This window comes from Hypomesus nipponensis, chromosome 8, assembly GCF_054491055.1.
Source record: "Hypomesus nipponensis isolate SF chromosome 8, ASM5449105v1, whole genome shotgun sequence".
In the NCBI taxonomy this organism is placed as follows: Eukaryota; Metazoa; Chordata; class Actinopteri; order Osmeriformes; family Osmeridae; genus Hypomesus; species Hypomesus nipponensis.
The window spans coordinates 2,640,310-2,660,613 of NC_140368.1; the positions used below are offsets into that span (position 1 = coordinate 2,640,310).

At 47.0% G+C, this 20,304-nt stretch overlaps 1 protein-coding gene across 6 annotated transcripts; it reads right to left on the reverse strand.

Moving 5' to 3' along the window:
* Positions 1-563: 563 nt before the first annotated feature.
* On the reverse strand, positions 564-20,295 carry pfkpa (phosphofructokinase, platelet a). 6 transcript variants are annotated; one of them, XM_084702687.1, is made up of 23 exons: positions 20,061-20,295; positions 17,623-17,696; positions 16,508-16,585; positions 15,947-16,136; positions 15,296-15,461; positions 14,961-15,005; positions 14,690-14,798; positions 13,780-13,875; positions 12,782-12,874; positions 12,164-12,289; positions 11,224-11,288; positions 10,821-10,890; positions 9,899-10,045; positions 8,898-8,968; positions 8,629-8,716; positions 7,420-7,572; positions 6,003-6,155; positions 5,241-5,405; positions 4,853-4,914; positions 4,220-4,331; positions 3,750-3,849; positions 2,120-2,225; positions 564-1,724 (listed from the first exon to the last, which is right to left on the reverse strand). In XM_084702687.1, exons 1-23 carry the CDS (start codon positions 20,149-20,151, stop codon positions 1,574-1,576), a joined length of 2,511 nt encoding a protein of 836 aa, XP_084558813.1. In that variant the 5' UTR covers positions 20,152-20,295; the 3' UTR covers positions 564-1,573. The 6 variants fall into 6 exon arrangements, with proteins under 6 accessions (XP_084558813.1, XP_084558808.1, XP_084558810.1 ...); XM_084702682.1 differs by lacking the exon at positions 7,420-7,572 and adding an exon at positions 14,283-14,378; XM_084702684.1 differs by lacking the exon at positions 7,420-7,572.
* Between the last annotated feature and the right edge of the window lie 9 nt (positions 20,296-20,304).

Below are 20,304 nucleotides of genomic sequence, written 5' to 3' on the forward strand. Positions count from 1 at the left end.
TAACATGAATTCATCATTACATTTCACTTTCATAAAAACATGCACTGAAATTGTACTTGACGCAACAGTCTCTAAAAACTGCAGGTGGCATTAATTTGACTGCAGGTGCCCTGACTCAAACATGGGTAGAGCTGTGTTGCCACCCTCTGGTAGCACAGAGAACTGCACTACGCCGAAACCTTTATGCTGCTGTGTGAAGGACCATTTAAGCTACAAGAACCAACATTATGAAATAAAAAAAACACATTCTTGGCTGAATTTCCAGGCTTTCCTCCTGCTCAAGTTTGATTGACAGTGGTTTCACAAAATAGCCCCACATGGGAATATGGGTTCCCTCCAAGTTAGCCTTGAAGGTAAATCGACTACATTAATATATATATATATATATATATATATATATATATATATATACACACACACACACACACATGCTTTTTGCAATAAATTCCTTGTTGATAGCATCGGTGAAAATGGTATTGGTTATTTGCCCCACACGTTAAATTAGACCAGCACACACTGCTTAATTAAATCAACTTGACTGACACAATGACCCCAGACTAGTGTTGAATTTATATATTACGTTTATTCGGTGGGAAATGTTAGGCTTAGACATTTTAATTTAATTAATGGTGCATTACATGACTAATACTTTTATTGGTACCTACATTTCTCAATCATATGTCGAAGGTTTGAGCAGGCGAAATGTCAAAATGTCTAAACATTTGGTTCCCACATATATGCAACATGTTCAACCTAACACTGGCGCAGCTACAGTAGGATAGCATCTAGTCTCTGGGCTGTACGGGGAGCAGCCTCGAGGGTTCAGAAACAACGTTTCAACACCAGGTTTGAGAAACAAAGCCAAGATGACAACTATAAAGACAAGGAAAGGTGAGTGGGAGTGTGTGTGAGAGAGACAAAAACAAAAAAGACAGGAGAGAAAGAGACAATGCGTGTGCTTTCACATGAATCACTGGCAGCATTTGAAAACCCTAACTGGAGGCTGGTTGTAAGAACTCCAGCAGGAGCTGAGCGTCTCCACTACACTGCCCTCGCAGAGAGAAGGGGGAGAGGGACGACGTCTTACAAGACGACAGACGAGGGGGCGCTAGCGTGGGTGACCATAGAGAAGCTGAGATGCTGTGATTGGTGCTCTTACACAGACAGACAGGCTGCCCTGTGAGGGTGAGGGTGGGGGAGGAGGGTCTCACACAGAGACAGACAGGCTGCCCTGTGAGGGTGAGGGTGGGGGAGGAGGGTCTCACACAGAGACAGACAGGCTGCCTGTGAGGGTGAGGGTGGGGGAGGAGGGTCTCACACAGAGACAGACAGGCTGCCCTGTGAGGGTGAGGGTGGGGGAGGAGGGTCTCACACAGAGACAGACAGGCTGCCCTGTGAGGGTGAGGGTGGGGGAGGAGGGTCTCACACAGAGACAGACAGGCTGCCCTGTGAGGGTGAGGGTGGGGGAGGAGGGTCTCACACAGAGACAGACAGGCTGCCCTGTGAGGGTGAGGGTGGGGGAGGAGGGTCTCACACAGAGACAGACAGGCTGCCCTGGTGGGGTTGGAGGGTCTCATGCAGAGACGTCCGAATCCTTGGGCCGGATCCTGACCACGTGCTCCAGCTGACCGGAGTCAGACACGTCGTAGCTGGTCTTGTACTTGGCCAGGATCTTCATCAGCGGGCGGAGCTTCAGCCACCACTGCTCCTTAGGGATCCTGTGGCTGGGGGGAGGGGGGTGAGGGGAGGGGAGGAGGGGGAGGAGGGTGAGGTGAGGGAGGTGATGGGGGGAGGGAGGTGAGGGGAGGGGAGGGGAGGGAGGTGATGGGGAGGAGGGAGGTGATGGGGGGAGGTGATGGGGGGAGGGAGGTAGGGAGGGAGGGGGAGGTGAGGGGGAGGAAGGGAGGGAGGGGGGGAGGGATGTGTTGGTTAGAAGGGGGACATGTATGGAGAAATATACAAAAATGTAGACCTTAACCTGTGTAACTTTTCAATGCAATCCCTATGGATGAGTGCAAAAAAATGCAGACAACTGTAAAAGTTGGGAAATGCTCAAACCAGGCCTGGGGTGTGTATCGTCTGTGTGTGTGTGTGAGAGACGGACTGTGAGGTAACATACACAAAGTCGGTTTCATCTCTGAGCTGCACCACCGGCTGGAACACCATTGCTCGACGCCGCATGCCCAGCAGACAGCAGCTGTCCTCCGTGTTAGCAAACACTCTCCCTGGAGGCACCAGAGCAACAGTTAAGAACCAACTGACTGACTTACTCACTGACTCACTCACGCACTGACAGACTCGCTCACGCACTGGCTGACTGACTGCTCTCTGACTGACTGGCTGACTGCTCTCTGACTGGCTGGCTGGCTGACTGCTCTCTGACTGGCTGGCTGGCTGACTGCTCTCTGACTGACTGGCTGGCTGACTGCTCTCTGACTGACTGGCTGGCTGACTGCTCTCTGACTGGCTGGCTGGCTGACTGTACTCTGACTGACTGGCTGGCTGACTGCTCTCTGACTGGCTGGCTGGCTGACTGCTCTCTGACTGGCTGGCTGGCTGACTGCTCTCTGACTGACTGGCTGGCTGACTGCTCTCTGACTGGCTGGCTGGCTGACTGCTCTCTGACTGGCTGGCTGGCTGACTGCTCTCTGACTGACTGGCTGGCTGACTGCTCTCTGACTGACTGGCTGGCTGACTGCTCTCTGACTGACTGGCTGGCTGACTGCTCTCTGACTGACTGGCTGGCTGACTGCTCTCTGGCTGGCTGGCTGACTGACTGCTCTCTGACTGGCTGGCTGGCTGACTGACTGCTCTCTGACTGGCTGGCTGACTGACTGCTCTCTGACTGGCTGGCTGGCTGACTGCTCTCTGACTGGCTGGCTGGCTGACTGCTCTCTGACCGGCTGGCTGACTGCTCTCTGACTGGCTGGCTGGCTGACTGCTCTCTGACCGGCTGGCTGACTGCTCTCTGACTGGCTGGCTGACTGCTCTCTGACTGGCTGGCTGACTGCTCTCTGACTGGCTGGCTGGCTGACTGCTCTCTGACTGGCTGGCTGGCTGACTGCTCTCTGTCTGACTGGCTGACTCTCGGACAGACTCTCCGACACAGACACGCAACGATGTGACAGTAAGAATGTTTCTAGCTAACATTGAAAGCGTTGACACAGCTCAAAGACAGAGGCAGCACTACTATGACTGTACTATGAAGCTCCTACAGCAAGCTTGATGAGAAGGCACATGGGGCAAGCTACAGGTATAGACCGAGGTCATGGAGCCAGTATCAGTTAACAGATATATTTACCTTCATCTTATGTCATCCATGTGGACAGCAAATAGACAAAACAAAAAAGGAATTTAAATTGTATACCTGTCTGTATTGTTGTATAATTGTCTGTATGCGCTATGAAGAAACTGTTGTGCAAAAAATTAGGTGTTTTAGAACTCAAATTTCACACCGTAATGTTACTGTGATAATGTTTGTAATAATATTACAAGTACCACGATAAACATCAGTATTTTCATATTATGTAACGCCTACATAGGATTACAATTAGGATATATTAGTATACATGATCTATTGCATGTGTTCAGGATGCTGTGCATTCAATTAAGTTAGGTTCAGCGCCCCCCTGAGGGCGCCTACTGTAATGATTGACTCCATGACGGATCCAGGAAAGCTCTCTGCTTCACTACCACATCTCAGCAGGGAGGGGAAGCTGCCCGTCTAGACACAGCACGGCTCACTCTACCTTGTCTGAAGGTCTCCTTCAGCTTCTTGGAGAGCCACTGCATGGCTTTGGCTGAGATCTTGGTCCCGAAGTTGCGGTCAAACGGCGATGGGGCACCACCCTGGCAGGACAAAGGGCATCTGGGTGTGAACGACCTGAACACTTCATCCACTCCCAACAAACAGCTAACGTTGCTCCCCCATCAACTATGTGCTAAACATGTCTCTCTGGCAAGCGGTGGTGACAGTTAGAACTTACATTACATTTAGTCATTAGCAGACGCTCTTATCCAGAGCGACTTACAGTAAGTACAGGGACATTCCCCCGAGGCAAGTACGGTGAAGTGCCTTGCCCAAGAACACACCGTCATTTGGCACAGCGGGGAATCGATCCGGCAACCTTCAGATTACTAGTCCGACTTAGAACAAGCTTGCAGGTAACCATCTATCCGTAAGGTGGAACAGTATACCCACTTGCAGCAGGTTGCCTACCTGCTGCATGTGCCCCAGGACGTTCTTCCTACAGTCGAACACGCCTCTGCCCTCCTCAGAGTACAGCTGGTAGATGAAGTCAGTGGTGTAGTTCTCGTTGCTGTTCTCGTTCCTGGAACACAGCACGGACAAGAAGTGTTGAGGTCGAGGTTTTGGAAAGGAAAACTGGCAGGGATGTTAAATGTGTAACAGAAAGAAGCATGAGAGCATTTTTTTTGTATTCACTGGTGTTCTCTCAGTGGGCTGGGAACTGGAAAGTAGAGTTGATAGTTCTGACGGCTTACAAGAACCTTGGTCTCGGGGATAGTGAGTCAAACTGACCAAACGTCTGATCTAAGGACGGTACAGACTTCTGATCTCCACTGAATGTAACAGCTCATCAACATCTGCGTCTGTCATAAGAAATCCAAAACTGGAAATCTGACTAGTTATTTGATCAGGTTCAAAGATCTCAAGCTGACAGGAACGGGGTGTTTTTTTTATATATTTTTTTTATTTTATTTTTTTACGGAATCACAGACTGCTTCAATCTTCTTCTTGACCCTCGAGTTTTGATTGTAAATAATACTAAACAGGGCAGTAGCTAGCCATCTGTTACCTGAGGATGAGTCCTCTCTGAATGCCATCTGTTACCTGAGGATGAGTCCTCTCTGAATGCTGGTCTTCATCTTCTCTGTCAAGTGTTCGACATTGGACTGGAAAGAGAAAGGGTTATGAACAGAACATAAATCACCACCAGAGGCCAGCACAACACTGTACTGTACTCTTGTCATCTGCTATGGAAGCAAATGAGTGACATCATGTTTAGAATTTTTTTTTTTAAGCATTGAATACTGAATATTGAAATTTAAACACCACCGAATTTATTGGTTTTGAATTAGCCAATTTATTTCTATAGATTTTTTGGATCAGATTTTTTTTATATTTTTGGGAATTAATTAATTATTCAATTTACAGGTAAATTAAAAAAACACAACAAATTCGGTGGTGTTTGAATGTCAATATCGTTGGTGGATCTCACCTGCAGGTCTTTGATGTCGAAGGGCTCTTCGTAGATGTAGGCAGCATCCGCCCCTGCCGCCAGCCCCCCCACGCTGGCCAGGTAACCACAGTAACCACCCATCGTCTCAATGATGAACACACGGCGCTTGGTGCCACTGGCAGACTGCTTGATGCGGTCACACGTCTGACACACACACACACACGCGCAAAGTTAGTGGATCAAGATTCAGTTGAGGGGGAAAAGGAAAGCCATTGCACAACCTAGAGTCCTGCAGCAGATTTATTCATAAGTGTGGTACATTAATATAAAATATTCATATTATTAAACTACCTACTGTAACTTATAACCTGAAGGGGGAATATAGCCTACAAAACATATCAGTACTCTGTCTTAACATGTGACATCTAAACCCTGTCAAAACCTTGACTTCCTCAATCACTTCCTGCCATTTAAAATGCAACTTATTTTGACAGTTTGATACATTCAATAAACTGGTCCCGTTCATATTCTAAGAAGATGTATTGCCAGAAAGACGTGAATCCTGTAGGTGGATAGAGAGCACAAAAGGACACACACTGGTAAACATGACAACCCAGGCAGTGTATAGAAGGTTGTGTTTTCCCAATCTGTGGTAAACATTATTCTTCAAATAACTCAACATTAAACTGGTGCTAAGAACAGACTTCTATTGTCGCTATTTCTAGGTAGTATTGTTACGTTTCACAGTGAGGGTTGAGGGGGGGGGGGGGCAGGGGGAGGGAGTGGAAAGTTCTCTCTTACCTCTACGATGGCATTGAGGGCCGTATCGGCACCAATACTAAGGTCAGTGCCCGGCACATTGTTACTAATGGTGGCAGGCAGCATACACATCGGGATGCAATACTCCTCATAGCTGCCGCGAGCCTCGTACAGCTGCAGCAGACACTCTAGTGCCTGAAGCGGGCGGAGGTACAAACACGTTAGAACCACTGGGGGGCGCCCTTGTGGACAGAGTGAGACAGCCTTCCCCCGTTCAGGAGAGTACCCTGCCCGTTTTGGCTCTCTCCGTGTGATAGTGGCTATGGCTTCCCTTTGGCAGGAGGGGGGAGGGGTTAGGGGGGGAAGGAGAGACAGTGAAGGAAGATGGACAGGAAAGAGAAAGAGAAAGAAATTGGGGGATACAGACGTGAGATAGGACAAGGGGGGGTTCACTCTTGCCAAAACAGGCACTGGTGAGGCTGTGTGTGTGCGTGTTGCATGGCACCTCAAACGTGGTGCCACTGCCTTGGAGCCAACAGAGGATAGACCCACAGGACTGCAGCCAGGACAGGCACTGGGCAAGTCCACGGGCTGAGGAAGAGGACGGCTCGGGATGAAGAGTGGGAGATGAAGGCCAAGCAAAGACCCAGACTTGACATGTTTAACATACTGGAACACTTAACATTGAAGGAAGGGGCTGTGTCTCTCTAACCTAGAAAGACCAGTTGTGTGAGGGGGTTCCGGAGGTCACTGGTTTGTAAAAGACTGAACTGACCTACTGTCTGAATTATCGCGGACTAAGTTGCGATGTCGTCACAAAAAAATGAGAATACTCTTGAAATATTTTAACAACATGCACTGGCGTGATAGGTTATAGTAAAGGGGCGATGCTGTTAGAAATGTAGTTAGTCTCTCCACACTCACAATGTCATACCATTTACAGATTTACAGTAAGTTAGTGGAAGGAGGTAGGGTTAGTGCCATTAAGCAGTGTCAAGTCTGAACATCCTTGACCCCTCACCTTAGATGGTGGGGTGGGGTGGGGTAGGGTGGGGTGGACTGTTTTGGGTAGGTGCAAGCACAGTCGAGGGACGGAGGGGGTTGGCGGAGCAAACATGGGGGCTATGACACACAGGTATGACCCAGCATGCCCCCATGTTGTCCCTCACTTACCTGGACGCCACCAGCTCAGCTTTGGGCTCGACCAGTCACACCTGGCAGTCTAGACTGGCTGACTGTCTGACTCGGAATGGCTGGCTGATCAATAGAACATCAGTCACTATGGTACTGAATCTACTACCACTATTCACTCTAACTCTACAACCTGGAACCTTAAAGCCAGAGTATTGGTAATGGTTTCCTCCATTACTGTGCGAGTGGCTGGTTGGCTGGCTAGCTGGCTGGCCATGACTCTGTGTGTGAGAGGGTCTCTACTCTGGCTGGCCCCAGCCTCACTTACATCAGTGATGGCGTTCAGAGCTGTGTCTGCCCCAATGCTGAGATCAGAGCCCGTCACATTGTTGGAGACAGTGGCTGGGACCATGACCATGGGAACACAGAACTCGTCATATTTCCCGCGGGCAGATAACAATTCCAAGAGTCCCAGGTAGGCCTGCAGGGCAGAGCCAAGGGCTTTAGTGGTGCTGGAGGGAAGGAAGGGGGGAGGGAGGGTGGGAGGGTGGGAGGGAGGGTGTGGCTATGCGAGGAAACATGAGGGTGCCAAGGGAAGAGCCGGTTCTATCACAACGGACAGCAGCATGAAACAGACAGGTATCACTCCAACATCTACTACTCTGCATTATACAGGACACACGCTCGCTCACACACACACACACGCTCGCTCACACACACACGCTCGCTCACACACACACACACACACACACTCGCTCGCTCACACACACACACACACACGCTCGCTCACTTACACACACACACTCGCTAACTTACACACACACACACACACACACACACACACTCGCTCACTTACACACACACATACACACACACTCGCTCACTTACACACACACACTTCATGGACTTAATCACACCCAAAACCACAGATAAAAAAAAGCCGGTGAACTTCTACAGTGGAAAGCGTGAAATGGCCAAATACAAAGCAGCTTGTTGACTAAATCATCCCTTTCTTTCCTTGACATTTGACGCACTGGGTTCATTTCAACAGTTTGAATGCCTCCACTAAAGCAAGTCTGAGGGATGTGAGGAGTCATTCCGAAAACTGGGAAATGAACTGCGATGCTCTCATACTGCTTGCAGATTTGAAAGTTATTTGCCAGGGAGGCGGGCATGACTATGGCAGGAGTGTAGGCAGGACAAGCATGTGGGTGGAAGCTGCACTTAGAAAAAAGGAGCAGAGCAGTGGCAAGGGACCGCAAAATTAAACATAACAACCTCACAGCATACAATTTCTAAATAATAGCACACTTCTCAAAACATCATTTACAAATGAAAAATATGGCAAAAAAACTTACATTGCCAAAATAGATTCAAAACATTTGGAAAATATGCCCACAAATAATATTACTATAATATACTACTACAACATATATATTGCCATAATATTATTATAGTAATGTTTGAACTCAAAAGTAGCAGCTAAATTGATGTAGCAAAGTAAGGTACATGGTAACCAAACTAGACATTCACATACCTCAAACCCCCCGATGACTAGCAAGGCATTGATATTGTTTATACGCATCTGCTCTGCTAACTTTTCAAGGTGCTTCGCAGGCAGAGTCCTGGAGAACGAATTAGAAATAAAGATTATAGCATGTACAAAAACAAACACGACACGCAGAAACATGGAATAACTACATCAACTGAAAATATTTCATCCAGCAACAGCAAGCTGCAAGGTAAGGAATCATCCATTCGACATAGTGTACGTTAGACACTAATATTCCATGTGGCAGTGTTTACCTCTTGGTTCCCAGCAGAGACCCCCCCTGGCCGGTCCATCCACCCACATCTGCCCACTTGATCTCTTTGATCTGGGAGGAACGCAGAGACACACGTCTAAGTTCATAGGTCATGGGACATTCCTGACTGCCTTTGCTCCTGTCCTTTCACCAGCAGCTGAAAGCTTGTCATGGTTTGCCTGCTGGGGTTGTGTGTGTGCAGTTTGAATCAGTACTGTAAATATTCTGCATTGCAGGCTTTATTCTACAGAGTCTCATCATTAGACTCATCATTGGACAGAGTAGCAATCTTTATATCTTGTTTTGGGGTTATTGGGGTATAATCACATGATCAATTTTCCCTTTCAAAACCAACCACGAAAGTATGTTACTGTTGGCAAAAATACCATAACATTCATGTCAGTGAAACTTCAACTATAAACGTATATAATATATATGATCATAACTATGCTATTTTAAACAGAGCCTTTGGAAGCATGCACGAGCCAATCCCTAACCCTAACCCAAGAGCACAACAGTCAACATCTCCCTGAGGTCATCTCCTTCAGCCTTGAAACACCCGCTTTAACCTTCCGTGTGTAGGGACTGAGGATCAAACTGAGGAAAAAGGCGCTTGGATTTCAACACATAACTCTGCTCCACCCTCCTCTGGATCTAAGGTTTGTTTTTGTAAGGTGTGTTTTTGTGTGTCCTGTACTGTGCTGTAACGTTATAAGATCTGCCGCCCCCGCCAGCCGGCCCACCTGCAGTTCCCTCGCGGACCACTAGTGGGCTGCGGGCCACATTTTGGGAATCTTTGCAATTTACTATACTTTCCTATATATTATTATTCTGCTGCTATTCTATACCTTGTATTATTATAATTCTATATTCTCTATAGAGTTATAATAACTCTATATATCTTAATGATAAAATCATTGTCTGAAGTTATACCCTGACAATACCTAACTGTGTACATTTGGGTTGTCGGTCCACTACTAAAGATTCACATGATCCCAGTACCTGCCCCTTGTAGAATCCCTCGAAGCCGTCGTTGACGGCGAACATCTTGTGTCCCTCGGAGATGCCCACCCTGACGGCGGAGCGCACGGCGGCGTTCATGCCCGCGGCGGGGGCGCCCACGTTCAGCACAGCCACGTTGAAGTTACTCTGAGAGGTCAGAGGTCACACACAGAGGTTAGAGGTCACACACAGAGGTCAGAGGTCACACACAGATGTTAGAGGTCACACTGTAGCAGCCGGTTCGCCCATGTTCACACTTCAGGATGCTGAAGCTGTAGACTTTCAGCACTTCCACTAGAAAAGGGGTGGTTTTGATCTGCATAGAGTAACATTTACATTTAGCAGACGCTCTTATCCAGAGTGACTTACAGTAAGTATAGGGACATTCCCCCCGAGGCAAGTAGGGTGAAGTGCCTTGCCCATGACACAACGTCATTTTATCACGGCCTGGGAATCGAACCTTCTGATTAATTCTCTAACCGCTCCTCCATCTGACCCCCCATCTTAATTACGACAATACGTTTTGCTACCTACAAATTGGATTTACGTGGGAATATTTTGGAACAGACTAGAACTCTCTCTTGCATCCGAGTGTCCTTCATTTGCTACTGTGTTCTGTTTACGTTTTTTCGCAATGCTGTCACTATACGTTTCACTGACCTTAGATCGATTATGGCTTACCCCAATTCCTCCCTCTTCAATCACAACACATCACAGCCCCCTTCCCATCATTAAACGTAAAGTTAATGAAAATGTCCATTATACCCACATCACTGCTTCGTCTAAATGGAGTCGACATACCATTAGCCAGTCTGTGTCCTTAGGCTTCAATAGTTTCTAAGTGGACGAGGTCAGAGAGGTCGGTCAATACCTTCCATCTCTCTTGTGCCCACCAAACAGCTGTCCTTGCAAGGTGACTTACTTGTGGAAGCTCTGATTCAAGTTCACGGTGAGCCAGTAGTTTGTATGTCCTCAGATTGTTCTCAAAGCTCCTGTGAAGACACAGAATGGCCCAATGAGAATCTGGTACAGTCTTCGTAGAAAGTTACAGGATTTTATATATATATATTTATATGTGTGTGTGTGTGTGTGTGTTTTTTGTTTTTTGTTGGTATAGGGGAATAAAGGAAGTCAATCTTTCCGATCTCAAGCACAATTTAGAATACAGTGTGGTCACCGAGCCACCAACCATCCATCCTGAAATTCGAAATCCAAAACGGCTAACAATGTTTTTCCTTTTGTTTAATGTACCAGGAAGTGTGATGATTCCAAACACTGTGACCCAGAGTTGACGACCATGAACCCCCATGCCAGCTGTTCTGTACCTGCCACGCAGCTTAACAGCCTCCTCAAACTTCTTCTCGTCCATGGCCTTCTGGACCTCCTGAGTCTGAGGGAAGAGCGTGGATTCATAAGCAGCTCCAACAGGAGTATTAGAAACAGCAGAAACGCATATCTGCAGGTAACCACTTTACTGTGGAATACGTCTGTTATACACAACGATTCGGATAACGCAAAAGAAAAGCAAGGTGTGCGTTTGGAGTTTAGACAGAGCAGACTGGCATTACGTCATCGGATTGCTTAACGACCAGTCAACCAAATGGCCTGGATAATGATTCATCAGAGAGCAAAACAATTACTGCATAATGTCCTGCACAGAAACCAAGGAGTCCCTTATATCTGCACAGTGTTACCTTCAGGCTCCCGACACTGACTGCCACTATAGTATGTAAAACCAAGTACAAACACATAGAAGGCTAACATGATTAACGAGGCCCAATGTATGAAAAATGTATAATAAGGCCTATGTATGAAAAATATGGTATAATGCAAAAGCAGTCATTTTAGAAAGGGGGGTTGTCAAACAGGCAAAGATTAGTAATGCTTTTATTACCATTTGCGATCTTGGGATTGTTATCGTACTGGGGATGAGTGTGTGTGTGCGCGTGTGTGTGTGTGTGTGTGTGTTATAGTACTAAGGATGTGTGTGCGCGTGTGTGTGTGTTATAGTACTAAGGATGTGTGTGTGTGTGCGCGTGTGTGTGTTATAGTACTAAGGATGTGTGTGTGTGTGCATGTGCGTGTGTTATAGTACTGAGGATGTGTGTGTGTGTGTGTGTGTGCGTGTGTGTTATAGTACTGAGGATGTGTGTGTGTGTGTGTGCGCGCGCGCGCGCGTGTGTGTTATAGTACTGAGGATGTGTGTGTGTGTGTGTGCAGATGTGTGTTTTCAAGACCTGAGCCTGGGGCCAGCAGAGTGCCTACCATCTGTACACATTCCATGAGGGGCAGTCTCACGGACTGGTTCCCACAGAGAGACACCACGCAGGCTGGTGTGTTTGCCGTGGTCTCCAGCAGGGCGAGGACAGCCTCCACACCCATACGACTGGCCTGGGGAGGACACACACACACACACACACACACACCAAGTCAGTCCACACAAAGTTCAGCTTATCTTCCCCCCCCCCCCCCCATCTCTCCCTTGTTCCTATTCATAATCCCTCTGTATCTCCCCCTTCACTTTCTATCAAATCATGTTTTATTTTATTTTAAATGAGACATTCGTAGGCTGGTATTATCCCCCCCCCCCCCCCCCCGCCCCCTCCTCAGTGTGTTGGGGCAGTACATCCCATCACGTGCCACAGCATAAATCTGCTAATGTGCTTAACCTAAAAGCACTGGCGAGTCCTCTGAAGAGCAAATGAGCACACGGCACCCGCAGGATTAGAGACAAACTGCCAGGGCACAGACCCAGGGTGCGCTGGATTCGACTCGCTTGGCACACCGAGTTGCACAGAGCGTAAAGTTAATATAGAGATTTTAACTGGCTATGTTGTGTCGCGACGGGCGAATGAAGTGCACCTTAAAGAGCATGGTACCCACCAGGATGCGGTCGAAGGCGGAGGGCGTTCCTCCGCGCTGGACGTGGCCCAGGATGGTCACACGCGTGTCGAAGCCCAGGCACCGGACCACCAGCTTGGCAGAGAACACGGGGTTTAGGCGAGACACCAAATCCAATTATATTTAATGTTAGTAAACATGCAATGTAAAAGTGTGCGTTAACACTGGACGGAAAAGTATCTGCAATGTTTCATATTACAGATATGGTAGGCTAATCATAGCAATTATTGCTATGATTATTGCAATAACACTAAACATAGGCCTAGCTTCTGAAATACAGAACAAAGGTCATCTTAAAAGTCAAACTACTGACAAATCTGAATAATTTTTGAAAGCAAATTCAGATATAAAGAAACTTAGTTTTACACACAACAATCACATGCTTCAAATAAATATGGCAAGGGAAACGGCAAAGCACATGCAAACCATTATTTTTCAGTCATGTTAGTTGGGGTCTTTTAAGGTAGGATTGAGCACATTAGATCTCGAAGCGGGTAAGATTGTTTTTCAAAATGCAACTAACGACATTTGTAGTTTTGGATTAAATACGTAAATACTGCAGGCTAGTCGGTTCAGCTCAGGATGTTCCGGGAACAAATAATAAAATATTCTGTCAAGGCACAAAAGATGTTAGAATCTACGAGTGCACCTTGTGAATTAAAACACGTGTACCGTGTATGCAGCGTAAGGCTTAAAAAACTAGAATAACCTATGCAAGTACTTCGGCCTTAAGCCAGCCTTAGCATTCCAGTGTCTTTCAGAGTCTGTAGTGAGTGAGCGGTGGTAGGAAAGCAGGTGACCGCAGTCTGCGAGCGAGAGCAGAGGGTCTTACCACAGCAGTGTGGCATCCACAGGGGGAGTACCAGCAGCAGGGCGCAGCGACAGAGTGAAGCCACACCAGAGGGCAGTAGGAGAGGGCAACAGGACAGTCTCAAGCTGTGCCATTACCAGGGGCACCAGGGGGCTGGCAGTGTACTTACATTCTTGACATGGTCGGTAGTTATGGGCTTGTTGTTACAATCAATTGCCCCCTCGGCTACTATTATGATATTCAGCCGTTTCATTCCTGCTCGGTTCTACGTTGGGAGGTGAAAGACACATGACAGAGAACTGAAACAGATGGTTTGGCATGGGCTTTCAAAAGCTGGAGGCCAGAGTGTGGAAAGATGTCTGAAGGCCATCAAGGAGTACGGAGTCAACCCCAAGGAAGAGATTATACCAATTACACTATCGATGTTTGCACAGTAAAAATGAGCAATACCCTGTCTACCTTTATGTCTGTTTCACAGATAAGGTTGTTCTGTTCTGCTCACTCCTTGCTTCATTAATTCTCCACTCTTGGAAGATACAAAACAGCGGAGGCAGTAAACATGGCAAGACAATTAAGCCAACGTCTCTGTTCTGATTGGCCGGTAGACTGCTTAGACACCGCCCAGCCTCCAGACTTTTGGCTTCCCATTGGACGCCGTGCTCCAGTACTCACATCCTTGACATAACTAGAGGTTATAGTTTTCCCGTGTCTGTCAATGGCCCCCTCGGCCACTATGATTATGTTCAACCTTGTACCTCTGGAACGAGTCTGGACCATAAAACGCAGACGTTGTCAAAGAGAAAACTGTTACACACAAGTGATTTAACAATGCATCGCATAATATACAATGAAAATGCTGGCGTCGACTGATTCCATTTAGTCCTGTCCTACCCTAACCCAGTATTAGTCTAGACTTAATCTGGTCAACCTCCCTGATGCTGGTCAGGACTCAAACAGGTATAAACCAGTACAACACTGTTAGGTGCTGAACAGCAGACAGAGAGAGCGAGGTGTTCAGCTGTGCCTGAGACATGGTGACACAGCAGACAGAGAGAGCGAGGACCAGCAGGAGGCGTTACCGCAGACAGCTTCTGACACATCTTATCCTCCCAGCCGTCTGCAGGAGGCATCTCAGGGATCAGCACCCAGTCAGCTCCACAGGCCAGGGCGCTCACTAGAGCTAGGTACCTGGACACACACACACACACACACACACAAGCATGCACAGAGATATATGCATGGACACACCAAGTATGGACACACACACACACATTGCAAAGCTGCCGTGTAGTGCCGGTAAAATGTGCTCGATTTGTTTTTGAGCTGATAAGTTTGTAACTTGCACCTTACCCACAATGCCTTCCCATGACCTCCAAAACAAAGGTCCTTTGGTGACTGTGAGAAAAGACAGAATTACATTAAGGAGTATCACCAAATCATCGACACTAACAGACCTAAAGTATAAATTCTATTCCATGCTCCATTGACACAGCAGTTCTGACCTCTGACCCCCCCAGGCTAGCAAGAGAGCTGATAGGCTAAGCCTGTCAGGATGTACAGAGACCCTCTTATTTGTTATTGGGAGTCTGTTTTTGGTCTGACACAGCTGTTTAAACAAGTAAAATAATCTAAACCTAGTCTAATCTTGACCCAATCTGAATAATTCCCGAGCGGTTCCTCCTGACCTCTGGGCAGTGGTCATAATGGCATCCACCACCTCGATGATCCTGTGCAGGGCCGAGTCGGTTCCTATCGTCATGTCGGTGCCGCAGAAGTCGTTGTCGATGGATCCCACCATTCCCACTATGTGCAGGGCGGAGTACTTCTGCACCGCATCTTCATCAATCAAACCTGCGGCAGAAAGGAAGGAGGTAAATATAAATTCTTGTCTGAGTCAGTCTCTGAGACAAAAAAGACATCTCTTTGTGAACATCGTCCACACATGCAATCCTACAGTCCCAAGGGTGGAATCGGTTGTCAGGACTCAACCTTGCAGATAAAAAAATCTCTTTCTGGATTTCTCATTAATCATCATTCTAAAATCACAGTAGATTAAGTTAACTGCAGATTCAATGAAAATGCGAATCCATCAACCAGTTTCAATGCACTTCAATTACACAAGAAGACAAGTAGTGTGTTCAGAAGACGGATCACTGATCCATATCTTAGATGCCAAGATGCTAGATGAGGCTTAGGACCCGTTAGTCCTAAACCAAGACGACATTAGAAAACGCCCCTCCCAGCCCAACCCAACTACTTTTGGACAACGCTGACCCCGCAGTCATGAGGTCAAAGGTCAGGTCAAGCCAGGCTGCTGACGAGCCTCCAGAAAGCACCTTGCTGGACCAGTTCTCCCAGCAGGCCACTCCACTCCTCCCTGAAGAGGTTGGCTCCCGTCAGGCTCCCGTCACCTCCGATTACGCACAGGTTGGTGATGCCGCGCTGCAACAGGTTGTGCGCGGCCTTCAGACGCCCCTCGTGGGTCCGGAACTCTTTGCACCGGGCACTGCCGATCACGGTGCCACCCTGGAGGGATGCAACAAAGTCGCACAGAAGTCAGGGGTTGCAAATACGTGTGATGGGCAGAGGCGTCGCTCAGAATGTTGAGGCCCCATGAAGAGAGTGAAATTTGGGCCCCCCTCCTCCCTATTTTGGTTTTTGGTCCGTTTTTTTCATTCAACACATTTTTACATTTAGTAGTTTAGCAGACGTTCTTATCCAGAGAGACTTACAGTAAGGACAGGGACATTCTCCCCGGGGCAAGTAGGGTGAATTGCATTGCCAAAGGACACAACGTCATTTGTCATGGCCAGGAATCGAACCTTCTGATTACTAGCCCGACTCCCTCACCGCTCAGCCATCTGACTCCCTCATCAGGCATCTCAGGGCCGACTTACCACTTGTAACATGCTGGAGACACTTTCCCATGATGCCTCCTCGATGTTGTCCCCTCCATCCACCATACCCTGATAACCCTGGTAGGAACAACAACAACAGAGTATTCAACCCTCACAATCCTCTACATCAGGGGTCCCCAAACTACGGCCCGCTGGACACCGGCCCTCTGAACAATGTCAGACTTTTTCCTTTTAAAATTGTTTTAAATATAAAAAATAAAATAAATTCAGTTCATACTGATTAATATGTCAAACTAAGTTAATGTTTTGATTTCAATAGCAATGAATATGAAAAAAGGTCATTCCGATAGTAATAATACTCATTTAATAGGCTATATATCCCATGACATGTACGGATGTACAGTGCATAACAAAATAATAAACTAACCTAGCATAACAAATACATTTAAAATCATAATAAAATCTCCACGATAATACTGGTAGTCAATCCAGCCCATGTCATTTTCTGTTACAGACCGATCCGGCCCCACATTAAAGAAAGGAAAAATGTTCTGGCCCTTGCAGAAAACAATTTGGGGACCCCTGCTCTACATTCTTCATGCTCAGCGGAATCCTGTGTTCCTTCCTGCAGTACTATACAGTACTGCAATACATCCAGCTCAGATATATGAAGCTTTACTGACTGGAGTGTTACAAAGTTCACAAGAATCTTCGCTAGAAACCGGATGTACTGTAAATCTGCAAGACTGTCAGACTTAATCCAAGAAATGAAAGCAGCACAATGGAAGGTGATGAACTCCTATATCTGTCACTGCAGGTCGCAGCGATAGTAATCTGTTGGTTGACATGAACAGGTTTCAACAGATAACAGTGCTATTGTCCCTGGCTGGAGAGAGAAAGAGAAAGGTACGAGTGCTACAGCTTAATACCTCCAGTCAGTTACATAGCGGCAGAGTGAGGACCAGAGAGCTCACAGCCGTAGGAAGACACACACTCCAGAACAAGCAGGCCTGCTCAGCTTGTCTGGTAAACATTTACTGTGAAGAACTGGGACAAAGTTGTTTGTGATTTGGGGGAGACTCCAAAGACTTTGATATTTGATTGACGGCAAGAACTGGGAGGTCTTTGTACTTTAGCTTGGCTTATACACTTACCTCATGAATGAAGTAAACTTTGGCTCCCACATAGATTCCCATTCGGACAACAGCCCGGACGGCAGCATTCATTCCTGGCCAAAAAGAAAATAGTATTTTCTGGAAGGAAGGTACAGTGTGCAGTCATACTTGAAAGAAGTTCACTTCAGGGTTATGTGATACATTTTTTTTTTTTTTTTCAAATCAGTAGAGATGCAAATCATCAAAATCGTTTTTAGTCCCAAGATTAAGAGTGTGTTGTGGGTGGGAGGGAGGGAGGGAGGGAGGGAGGGAGGGAGGGAGGGAGGGAGGGAGGGAGGGAGGGAGGGAGGGAGGGAGGGAGGGAGGGAGGGAGGGAGGGAGGGAGGGAGGGAGGGAGGGAGGGAGGGAGGGAGGGAGGGAGGGAGGGAGGGAGGGAGGGAGGGAGGGAGGGAGGGAGGGAGGGAGGGGTACATGCAGGCCCAGTCTTTTTATCCACAGCAGGACTCACTGCCATGTTTGGTAAAATACAAACTGACTCCTCCTACACTCAGTCTGAAAGTTGTTTGATCTCTTCTGAGACAGGAGAGATGCTTGGTCTGTGCCCTGAATGAGGATGTCTAGTTACCCTCAACTCAAACAACGGCTCAGGCTTCACACATTCTGCCAAGCAGATCCTTGGATCAAGGCCAATTCTGGGAGGGCTGAACAATGACATGAAAGGTCTGCTTTCCCAGGCTCTCTCTTTCTCCAAACTGGCAAACCCTGTAAGGGTAACCAGGCTGTATTGCTGTTACTAAGCAACATGGCAAGAGAGCTTGACAGTTTGGAAGAGAGAAATGAGGAGAAATATAAGATATCAAACTGTACAATTTCCTGTAGATATGGGCCTCTTGCATAAACGAAAGGGATCCTACAGTAGTTGTTCATTACTGATTGTCCAAATGGTTCAACTGTCTTCCTGTCATGTGACACTTCAAGTTCTGTTGCACCGCAGACTAACTATACAACCACAGAGTAGACGGGGGAGAGGGGAGAGAGGCACGGGAAGGTGAGAAAGAGGTATTGAAGTAGAGTGGAAATAGAAAAGAGACACATGTAGAAAGAAAAGGAAAGCACCACTGCTGAACCAACGGTTAGATGTCAGATTAAAAGGCTGTAGGTCAGTTACTCGGACACTGCAGAGTTCCTGCCATACAGTCATGCATGGTCTGAGTTGTTTGCAGATGAACAGAATAGCCTGGTTGTTATGTTAGGAGCCCAGCTTGAGGTTTCCAACATTCAAGTGGCCTTCTTCTGTTCTAAGTCAATCAACCCAATGAGCTATTAAATTCCCAGTCAATCTGGCAAGCTAAGCCAAGAAGTTCAACACATCCATTATTCGGGACTGGACATGCTGTAGGTTTATCTCATAACTGCAATTTAGTATCCTACAAGTGGGAAATAGTCTGTCGTTTTAAAGGACTAACAGTGCAATGTGCTAGGTAGTACAGAACTGCCTACTCTAGGTGGTGCAGAGCGCCATGTCATGTTGCCAATGGATGCTGAGTCATCAATGAACTCATCCTTCTCCCACTGTTGGCTTGACATCTTATTGCTCCTTGAAGTACGTGTGCTGGGTGCACTCACCAATGCATTACCTAGCAGACATCTGTCCTTCGAGCTTAACCTGACCTGCTCGTGGCTGGGGTTCCTTTGACGCTGCGCTCGCTAAAGCACGCAGTGATGACGCACCTGCAGTTCATCACGTACGCAGGACATCCCCCACAGCAGCTTTCCACAAGAATATTCAGCACTGGCTTTAAGGACTATGGATAGTATTACAAGTAGATCATATGTAGCTTACTATACTTTCTACTAATTAATTATGTTTGAGCAGTGATGCAAGTAGTCAAAAAGTGATAGCACCCTACTTTGTAGCCCACATTTATGCCTGACTTCCTGATTCGTAAACTCGGTTACAAAAATTGGCATATGGACAGATAATGGTAGCCAATGTATCATCAATTTCATTTTCCATAACATAATTTATTTTCAAACCACGTTTAAGAATTTCACAAACTAGCCGACTGGATCCGCAATGCAGTGGCACTGGCAACAATGTGGGAATTAATCTGGTGCGGTTAGAAATGAAAGATTGCATCAGGGCTGTTGTTAACACACAACACCAGTCTAATAATAGGCTATTTCACCTGAACAGTCGGCTCACAGACATCTTGGATTTTTAAGAGTGAGAATTCTTCAAATCAGTGTAGCATTAGCCTGCTAGCTGACTAGCAAGCCACACAATTGCTATATCATAATCATTTTCACGAATCACGGGGATGAAACTTTGTAACTAGCCTACATATCAACACTGCACATGTGTAAAATGAAATAAGTTTGTTTCGAGTTTATTAAACGGGTGCTTTTCGCCCTCTACGGCCTCCACACTGTTACAATGTCACAGCGTTCATTGTCTGGCACTCATCTGTCAATACCTTGAGCATCCCCGCCGCTGGTGAGTACTGCGATAGATTTCCCCGCCCCGGTCAGATTCTCGAAGAATCTCTTGGTGTCTGGCTGCGCCATCTTCACAGCTTTTCACGTACACTCCTTTAATTTGATTGATATACTGTTACAGATAAAACGGTAAAAAAAAAGTCTTCCAGTAAGGGAAGTCTGACAACACACACCCCCCCCTTTCCTCTTTTCTTCCCTGCAGCCCGGTATCCTCCCGGTTCC

Coding starts and splice junctions, on each gene's coding strand:
- pfkpa (XM_084702687.1), bottom strand. CDS start 20,151: ATGGCGCAGCCAGACACCAAGAGATTCTTCGAGAATCTGACCGGGGCG. Junction 11,289..12,163: donor TCATGGAATGTGTACAGATG/GTAGGCACTCTG, acceptor CTCTTCCCTCAG/ACTCAGGAGGTCCAGAAGGC. Junction 4,915..5,240: donor TCGACATCAAAGACCTGCAG/GTGAGATCCACC, acceptor TTCTCTTTCCAG/TCCAATGTCGAACACTTGAC.